At 34.9% G+C, this 10,433-nt stretch overlaps 1 protein-coding gene across 5 annotated transcripts in view; it reads left to right on the forward strand.

Annotated features, from left to right (window-relative positions):
- Positions 1-10,222, forward strand: part of grik1a (glutamate receptor, ionotropic, kainate 1a) — a 52,105-nt gene extending 41,883 nt beyond the window's left edge. For 3 of the 5 annotated variants that reach the window (XM_027171750.2, XM_047804516.1, XM_047804514.1), the window contains exons 9-16: positions 2,597-2,707; positions 2,862-3,065; positions 3,609-3,832; positions 4,397-4,515; positions 7,168-7,385; positions 7,974-8,199; positions 8,551-8,801; positions 9,878-10,222. In XM_027171750.2, the coding sequence (XP_027027551.2) occupies positions 2,597-2,707; positions 2,862-3,065; positions 3,609-3,832; positions 4,397-4,515; positions 7,168-7,385; positions 7,974-8,199; positions 8,551-8,801; positions 9,878-10,024 (1,500 nt within the window). In that variant the 3' untranslated portion in view covers positions 10,025-10,222. Of the gene's footprint in view, positions 1-2,596; positions 2,708-2,861; positions 3,066-3,608; positions 3,833-4,396; positions 4,516-7,167; positions 7,386-7,973; positions 8,200-8,550; positions 8,802-9,026; positions 9,197-9,877 lie in introns of all 5 variants that reach the window. The other 2 variants (XM_027171751.2, XM_047804515.1) reach the window with 1 other exon arrangement.
- Positions 10,223-10,433: the final 211 nt, after the last annotated feature.

Consider the following 10,433-nt stretch of genomic DNA (forward strand, 5'->3'; position numbering starts at 1 on the left):
TCACCTAGTCTCCTCTTCAGTTGGCGAAATGCCGTTTAATTGGTTTAAGGTCTGGTGATTGACTTGGCCAGTCTAAAATCTTTGAATATTAATCTTCAATTTTTATTTATTTTTTTTATCATTTTGAAGTACTTTGCTGTGTTGGCAGTGTGTTTTGGATCATTGTCCTGCTGCATGATGACGTTCCTTCCAATTAGTTTGGATGCATTTTTCTGTAAACTGGCAGACAATGTTTCTGTAAACATCTGAATTCATTCTGCTGCTACTTTCATGAGTTCCATCATCAATAAACTCAGTGAGCCTGTCAGAGAAGCAGCCTTGCCGAAGCCATGATGCCATGAGCTTGAACTGTATGTTTTGGACTGAGAGCAGACCCTTTCGTTGTCCACACTTTCCATTACTTTGGTTTATTTTGTTTTTAAATCTTTTGTGGCTCTTGTGTATCTCTGAACTTCTTCCAATCTGGCCTTTTGATTCTACTGATGACGAGTGGTTCGCATCTTGTGGTTTGGCTTCTAATAGTTCTGCTCTCAAGGTTTTATTCAAACAGTAGATTGTGATTCTGCCAAGTGGAGGTTGTTGTTCATGTTGGCTTGCATTTCTCCCATTGACAGCTCTTTGATCTTTCTGCTGATTTGTCCTTTACAACAAATGTAGCATGCAAAGGTGAAATCCATGGCTCAAACCAGTTTTAGTTATTCAGAGCTAATAATTATTTTAGCAGTCAGTCTAACAAGGCAGACCTGGAAAGCTATATCTATTATTCAAGTGATTCAATATTTTTGATCACTTGATAAATGGGTGGGTTCAAAGAAAAACATTTTAAAACAAACACATTTTTTTAAATTAATACTTTTTTTATTCGTTTTAATATGTAGTCATTCTCAAAGTGATCTGAAGGAATACAGGAATTGTTAAAGAACTAATTTTATATCCTTACTTTTCAAAAGCATGTAGATGAAGGTGCGCCACGTCGTACTAAATTGTGGACAAAGGTTTGTTGTCTTCTTATTGATTTTTCAGACCTTAAACAAAATATCCCTTACCCTTTCTAGTCATCTTTGTATATGAATCTTTCCTTATTAATTTCCTCCACTGATTATCCCTGAACTCTCACAAGGATAAAGCACAGCTGAGATTTGGGAATATTTAAATTCTAACTAATAGCACTAATTACATTTTTATGTATTCAGAGTAATGAAAAGCCTCCGTATTTGTCAGTGCTGAATTCTTAGGAAACAATATATTTCCAAAACATAGTTAATCCACTGGCAGTGTTTGCAGAGAAGCATTCACCTATTTTTAAAGCAATTTTTTTGGGCCTTCTAGAAATCTTTGGAGTGGTTCTGTATGAATTGCACTATGCTTAAAGTGGCTTATGGTGCTGTTAATAAATACATTGTCAAACAGAGGCAGGCTTGTCATTTAATGGCACTATTGCCTTAAATATACTTATTGCTAACAGCTCCAGTTAATCCACCACATCACATAATTGAAAATGTTGACAATGCTTATTTAATTCATGCAATTGTCAAATTGAATGCTTGTATTTATCTTTTGTTTTACCAACTCCAAGATTCAAGCTTGACAGCCACAGTAGAACAAAATTCTCCCCATCTCCAACATTCCTTAAAAACTCCATTCAGACCCATTCCACAAGCTCTCTGTCCCACTCCATCACCACCCTTTTGTTTTACATATACAAGATATGTTTGATCTATACATTAATATATTTAACTTAAGAAATGCCAATATGTAAACCAAATGTATTGCAGTACTTCACAAATTGTTAAAAAATATTTAATTTGATGTCACTCCCCACTCCCCTACAGTATATATATATATATATATATATATATATATATATATATATATATATATATATATATATATATATATATATATTACAAATCATAACTTTTTTTTCTAACTTTAATTCATTGAATATTAAAAATAGTATTGTAATTAATGGTTCATTCAACAAAATTTGAAAAATTTTGCTAAATTAGATTCATTGTGACAGCTAAAATCTTGAAAGAATACCATTTGAAAGAAAATGTTGAAAGAATACCATTTAAGTTATGTGCCAAGAAAAATTAAACATGAACTTTTTTTTAATACATTTTAAATTAAATATTTGAAATAATATTACAATTGAGGTGTCTCACTAAAATATTTTTTTTTAAAAATTTAAACTTTGCAAACTCCAATTATGTCCCTGGTGAAGTCACATCACAAAATTCACATTACTAACTTCATATTACAGGTTCTGTTTTGTCAACTCTAGTTTTACACAGATTGCAAGGATTAAGTGCAGATTTGAACCATTTCATATGTGGCTACACATATGGATAAGATAATACAGATATAAGATAATACACATCTTTGGATATACAACTGTAATGGACTATTTTGTGAACCTATAAACTGTTGTGTTATAGCTTTAAAATCAGCTAAAACTAAACATCTATTCTTTTTCACCTGTATTAACACAATTCCATATTACATTTTGTTGTTAGTGTATTTTTTTCCCAACCTTGTATAATATGCTGGATTTGTTTCTTCCTGTGATGTATTAATTTTACATTATTCATAGATTGGGGTATGGAAATCATACACTGGTTTTAACCTGACTGAAACAAGGGACAGCTCTAATAACATCACAGATTCTCTGAATAACAGAACTTTGATTGTTACCACAATTCTGGTAAGATTTTAAAAAAGCGTTATTATCTGTGAATATTGAATTCTAACAGAATTGCATAACAAAATTAGTTAATACAATTAACTTTAACTGTGTAATAATGGAGTAGGGCTATTAAGGTATTTTAATTAAGTGGATTTCTTTTGGGTGTTTGCAGGAGAACCCATATGTAATGTATAAGAAGTCTGATAAAGTGCTTTATGGGAATGATCGCTTTGAAGGCTTCTGTTTGGATCTGCTTAAGGAGCTCTCCAACATTCTGGGATTCAGCTATGAAGTCAGGCTGGTGTCAGATGGCAAGTACGGTGCCCAAAATGATAAGGGGGAATGGAACGGAATGGTCAGGGAGCTCATTGACCATGTGAGTCTCACACACTTCATTTACCAAAGAATTTTATGGCTGGTGCAGAATTTGTGCTTTTTTCATACAGACATTGCAGGAGAAATTGTTTTATTATTGTAATTGTAATTATTATGTGTCATATTATAAAATGCTGCTGCATAAAGAGGACAGTATAATATATTAAAAACCTGATTAGAGAGTTAATGTAGTGCATTTAATTAAATACATATTTTGGTCTGGCTGATTGGATAATTAATTCAGTGTGGTTTGATTAATTTAGATTGTTTAAATAACTGGCAAGTATTTTATTTGACACATAATACTAAAAAGAGTTAAATGAATCGTCTATTCAACTTCTTTAATTATACTGTGACAAAGGTTTTAAACCCTAATGTGTGATTCACAGTAATTTTCATCAGTCTAACAGGTTTTAGTACTAGAATTCTTGAAATGTTGAATGGCTTCCAAATCCATACTAATCACTGTGCAGATCATCTTTCACATGTATGCATGCATTTGTTTTGCTCTAAATGAATGACCACCTGTTTGTTTTCTCTCCAGGTAGCTGATCTGGCTGTGGCCCCTTTGACCATCACTTATGTGCGAGAAAAAGTCATAGATTTTTCTAAGCCGTTTATGACCCTAGGTATTAGTATCTTGTACCGTAAACCCAATGGCACCAACCCAGGAGTCTTCTCTTTCCTCAACCCTCTCACCCCAGACATCTGGATGTATGTGCTGTTGGCATGTTTGGGGGTCAGCTGCGTTCTCTTCATTATTGCTAGGTATATTAATCATACCAAAGCTGACATTTTGCATTGTTGACACGAAGGTTTTTTCAAGATCAAGTTTTCAGAGAAAGTGATTCCTTTAGCTTATCAGGGAAAAATGCAAATGCAGAATTATTGTTTTTCACAATGAAAGTTGTTTCATTTGAGAATGTTGCTATTGTCAGGTTTTTAACCATAATCTGTTGTCAAAGATCTTTAGTGTGGCTTTAAATCCAGGTTTGATGTCCATCTTTCTATGGGTATAGAGAGCATTTATGAAATAAAGAAACCAATGTAGCAAGATTACACACACTTCCAAATGTAATGGAAATCCAAATGAGCGTCTTAACACTCTGTGTTAAGTTTCATCGTAATATATGCAAATTAATCTGTCTGCAAAACCTGCTGTAAGCTTGACTTTGTCTTGACCTACTTTTTGCACCAGAGATCCGAAAATGGGTCCCCTAATTATGAAATGTGTAGTTCCTCTCCTTTGAAAAACTTAAATATTAAACTGCACAGTTTTATGGGCATGCCTGTATTGGTTGTGCATAATAATCTTGTTCAATCTTTATACAGGTTCACACCATATGAATGGTATAACCCTCATCCCTGCAATCCTTCATCAGATGTAATGGAAAACAACTTTACATTATTAAATAGTTTGTGGTTTGGAGTTGCAGCACTCATGAGGCAAGGTAGGAAATTAAAAAATAAGTTCTGTTGAATAAAATATACACTCATAGACACAGAAGTGTCTTTAATTTTGTAGCATAGAATTACTGATAAATGAATATGTTATTATTCATCAGATTATAATGCCAGTCTTCAACACTTGTGACTTCACCTGTGTCATGTTACATCTAATGTCCAATTTTGTATATTAAGTTAATAATTTGACTGCTCCATTTTGCCCCTTTTTGCCTGAATGTCCTGCATTACTTTGCCAGGGCGTATGTTGGCCTGTGGTGACCTGTCTTGCCTTACTTCAGGCTGTAGGCTGATTACGTGATTCTGGATTGTTTAATACTAATAATAATTAATAATAACTTTAACAATGAGCTCTGTAAGGAATAATAATTATGCCTGTTACTGGGCTTGAGTTAAAAATCACTACACTTTATATTACAATATAAAGTTCATTACAAAATGCATCATGAAGAATAACAGGAGATTATATATCTATAAAAAGAAAATTTGGTATTTTCCCTAACTCTAGTGTTTATCCTAAGTTCCTCAGTTGGCCCATTCTAATCCCAGGTCAAAGCTGAAATGCAAACATCTAGTGTTGCAGCCTATTCAGCATCCTGTTATGGAAGTAATTCCAGTTGTTTGGGTCTTCCAAAAAAATACAAGCTCATATTTTTAGCAAACTTCTTACATATCAATAAGCCTTTGTTAACTTGTATGTGTGCGTTCATAGATCCGCCTCATATATGAAGGCTAATGTCGTTCAATCAGTATAACAGGGCTATTGTCACTCAATCAGTATAACAGGGCTATTGTCACGGTAAGGCAAAGGCAAGTGGCAGGCAAAACAGGGCAGAACCGGAACAGGAACAGGGACAGGGACAGGGACAGACAACATACTACACCAAACAACGACTAACACCAGGGAAGTGGACAAACAGAGTAGATATAGTGAACAAGAACCAATCACAAGGCGGAGACAATCAAAGACTAGGACAAAACACCTGGGGAAGAGATTGAGTGCAATTAATGTCCATGGTAACAAATAAGTGGGCGGGGCCAACAAGTAACAGCAGGGAATGACAGCAGACAGAAACAAAGGAAAACACAGACAGACTCGTTACAGCTATATTAATTTGATGGCTACCATTAGTTTTTTTCAGATGAACAATTCCTTTAAATGTTCCATAATATGTTGAATTAATTTTTTTCTGGCTGTAAAACAGGGTAATGGCAGTTGTGTGTTGGTGTTTGCTTTCCAATAAATATAGCTGATTGATGTACTTTGTGAATCATAGGGTAATAGTAATACCTGACAAGTCAAAGGAAATGTCAAAGCCTGACCAAAGACTCTGAACTATGTGTCTTCTGAGCAGCCAAACATGAAAGTCTTTACATTCCGAATAAATGTATTTTATTCTATTCATACCTGAAGTTTTCTGATGCCACTTTCATCCAGTTACCTAAAACATAGGCCAAATTAATAGGCATTGCCATATTGTAAACAGAACATTTCCTGAATATTTATCCACAAACATTGTGCTGTAGTCTATTACCACCCTTGAATGCGTGTGTTCATGCTTCAGTTGGTCAGTTTGGTTTTAACATCTGTCTAGTGTAACCCTATTAATAGTTGACAGCATTGACTTCAGATTTAATCAGAGCTTCTTCTGATCTGATTTCTCTAAATATTTCTATAAGTTATAAGTCAAAGGTTGTTGAAAGGCTGCATACTGTTGCATCCCTAACAACCTCTAGAAACATATACAGTATGAATACCAGATCTGAACATGGCAATAGTAAAGCTAACAACCATGTGGTCAAAGCTGGGATTTAAACCACTGGCACTGCCCTGCTCCACCATTCTACCGACATGCTCCACCATGCTACTACTAATAAAATTAACCATAGGGCAATTAATGGCATGGTGAAGATTCTTGCAAAGATATTAGTGTCCTTTACCTTTTTTTAAGGTAGAACTGCATGCAAGCTCCATTAACAAAGTGCTTAATGAATAACAAATGAGTCAGGTTACTCATTAATTTATAAACAAGTTACTATCTTAGTAATGAGGGCTTTCTGGAGACATGGAAATTAATGAAGATTCTTATGATAATGAAGAAACAAAATAATTAGTTAGTGAAGTATATAATACAGATAATGAAGAAGTTAGTATATTATAAATGCTGCAGTAAGTCATTGTTTAGATTTTTAAACAATGTTTCTGTACTAACACGGCCCTGGTGGTATAAAATAAATATAAGATTAAATACATCTGCCCCTCTGCAGATCACATGCTTCATGTTCATGTAAATGGGCTGAATTAAAAATGCATAACTTGGTGTCAAGTTTTCACAAACCTTTGACCATATAGCGTATATTAATAGATTCGTGTAGTTTATAGTTACGCATAGCCCTTCAGTGCTTACGCCTTCTTATTGTGTGATATAATGTAGTAAGTAATACTTGGAAGCAAAAATGATAATGCTATAAATAATGAAAAATAGTCACAAATTACAGTTCTGACAATATTTATGGTAAATGATTGTTATTCATTTTCATGAATCATTTATCATTTCAGCACTTTTAATGCAGGTCCTAACTTTATTTTTAAGGTGTTCTTATATTGCACAGAACAATTCTCCTACTTATTGTGACAGGGTCAGATCAGATGCCCAAGGCTTTATCCACCAGAATTGTTGGGGGTATTTGGTGGTTCTTCACACTAATCATCATATCATCCTACACCGCAAACCTGGCTGCATTTCTGACTGTGGAACGGATGGATGCACCAATCGATTCAGCTGATGATCTAGCCAAGCAATCTAGAATAGAATATGGAGCAGTGAGAGACGGTTCCACCATGACTTTCTTTAAGGTAAGATTTCACACAGAAGTGTCTGTATATGCTATTTCTGTAGTGTGTGTGAGCTATATTTATGCTGCTTACATAAAAAAAGCCCACTTACGTCTGCTTTTAAGGATGGAGGCAGAAAAACAGAGTAATATTGTAGTGCAAGAAAGACACAAGCAAAAAGAAAGACAGAGCCTGACAGCATAGAACCATGCTAGGGTCAGGAGAGCTAACACAGCCAGTATGGTTTACCCAGAAAAGATTAAAGACCGTGATTACTGCATTCCTGTAGCTAATAAAATGGTGACAGGTAGGCGAACAAAACAAATTAAATCAACCCAGAAAGATTCAGATTGCAGCTGGCCTATTTCACCTGGCTGAGCTCTCTAAACACAAAGGCTGTATATCAGTGGCACCTTGCCTTCTGCACTTGATCCTGAGAGGCACAATAGGTACAATTTTATCACACATCAGCTACACAGATCTGACCCACATTTTATCACTGATAAGTGTGACATTGATAGAGAAAAGATCTAAGAAATCATGGTATTGCTCTTTACCCTTAGAATGTTTAGTCGGTAGCTACTTGGTTTTGCTTTTGTTTGCTTTCAGAAGTCAAAGATCTCAACATACGAGAAGATGTGGGCATTCATGAGCAGCAGGAAGAACACGGCCCTGGTGAAGAACAATAAAGAGGGTATCACACGTGTTCTCACCACAGACTACGCCCTCCTCATGGAGTCCACCAGCATAGAATACATTAGCCAGAGAAACTGTAACCTCACACAGGTTGGGGGACTCATAGACTCCAAAGGCTATGGAGTAGGAACACCTATAGGTAAAACAACTGATGGACTCAAAGGCTACAGATTAACAAACACATTTTGGACAATGCAAATAAATACATGCTCCTGTTGTGCAAGCTTTTGAAAAATGTTATTTTGTAGGTTTTATTTCTTTTTAATGAGATATACTTTACATCTTTATTGATTTTGCTTGGATTATTTTTGGAGCTGAAAGGAAATTTCCAGGCAATAATTTTATATTTTGATATAGTTTATTCTACAAAATGTAAATCATTAATGCCTATAAGCAACTCCATTGTTTGTGAAACTATATGCACTGTAAAGATGAATATGTCCATTATCCAGTTTCACAAGCTACAGCATAATAGTTGTGTCTTTCCCAGGTTCACCTTACCGGGACAAGATGACCATTGCTATTCTGCAGCTCCAGGAGGAGGGCAAGCTCCACATGATGAAGGAGAAGTGGTGGAGGGGGAATGGCTGCCCTGAGGAGAACAACAAGGAGGCCAATGCCTTGGGAGTAGAGAACATTGGGGGCATCTTCATTGTGCTTGCTGCTGGCCTTGTTCTCTCTGTTTTTGTGGCAATTGGAGAGTTCGTCTACAAATCTCGCCAGAACAGTGATGTTGAGGAGGTGGGGATGATTTAACAGGTTTAAAAATATCTTGTCTGGAATTCATTGTTCAGCATTAGAGTATCAGTACATGTTTATGGATTAGAGTACAGGTTTATTTTATATTTACTTTACCTTATTTTATTCTATTTTTCTCTCAATAAGGACTCATTTGTTACCTTAAATTTATTTGCATGATTCAATTTATTTTCGTTTATTTTATGTGTTGTGTCTTTCATCTGCAAGGCATTTTGCTTCTATTATGGGGTTCAGTCCCGGCAGCTGCAGAGACATGATTCACCGTCACTCACTGCCACATCCAAATCCACAGATTTAGAGAGTGGGCACCTGCTTGAGGATGATGTGTGCTCCTTGCATTGATCACTCCCACTCTCACCTCAGTAGCTTTTGAAGGGGTGCGTGTGACCTTATTAATCACCAGTCCCTTTAACTATACCTTTGTTCACTTGTACATGCACTGTCTAAATGTATCCCCCCTCAGATAAAAAAAAATAGAAAGCAAAAGACTTCCATTAGTGATGGCAATTCGTTGAATTTGTTATTTCTGACTCATTTAATCTTGTGTGCTTTTAAGAAAATTATTCATGGTAATTTACATTAATGTGACACAGATTAATTGAGGTAATTAAAAATGTTATTTGTTCCAACTGGAGAAAGAAAGGCATTAGGCTGCTTTCTTCTCAGGAACATGACCTGACAATGGCTGAAAGGTTATTTATTTATTTATTTAATTATTTTTACAAAAGACTGCATGAACTGCATGAAAAAAAGAAAAGAAAAGCACTTGACAGAAACTGGGATGAAATGATGACAGTCCTACATTAATTCGACTTCACACTTCTGCAAGAGAAATAATATGTATTCAGTAAGGCTTAATTAAGTTTTATTAAGTTTACAATAAGGTTTTTTTTTTGTTTTTTTTTTGTAAAAAACTTTAGTAAGGTTTACCGGAACTGCCAAGCAATTTCCATATCAACATGCCTTTCACTTAATGCTGATTTAGATTTTAAGGTAAGACAGATTAATGTTACTCTTTTAGAATGAGCGCTCACTTTTGGCTTTACCTTCTTTTTCAGTGTATTTTTTTCAGCGAGCTAATGGAGACGCTTGGAGTGTCCTTCAGGTGTCGGAAAGCAATGAGGAATAGAAGAAGACCACAAGGGAAAGCAGTACTCACAGGAGTCTTATGCAATTCCAAACGCTCCTTGAGCAAAGAGACTTGAATTTAATTAAATTTTATTTATTTATTTATTTATTTATTTATTTAGTGATAGTGGAACACTTCTTGGTGTATTTGTTTAGTACACAGAATTATTGAATGAAAATGAAGTCATAATTGTAAATGTATTAGTTATTCTTCTGTAGCATTTTTTGTGTCCAGTCCTCAATTTTCAAATTAAAAAGAGGTTTTGCACATTTTATCTAGTACCTTTATCTTAGTCTATATGAATTAATAGTTGTATACAGGTCTTGGTCAAATGCAAGTAACCACAAATTATTTAAATTTTAATTCCTGTAGTACAGCAAAATAAGTACACATAGAGCGTGTCAACTTTGGCAGTTCAGTACATGGTTTCTTATATACACAAAGCATTTCCCTAATGTACTGACCAGACTAAGGTTATATATAAT

The sequence above is a fragment of the Tachysurus fulvidraco genome, chromosome 20 (genome assembly GCF_022655615.1).
Source record: "Tachysurus fulvidraco isolate hzauxx_2018 chromosome 20, HZAU_PFXX_2.0, whole genome shotgun sequence".
NCBI classification, from domain to species: domain Eukaryota; kingdom Metazoa; phylum Chordata; class Actinopteri; order Siluriformes; family Bagridae; genus Tachysurus; species Tachysurus fulvidraco.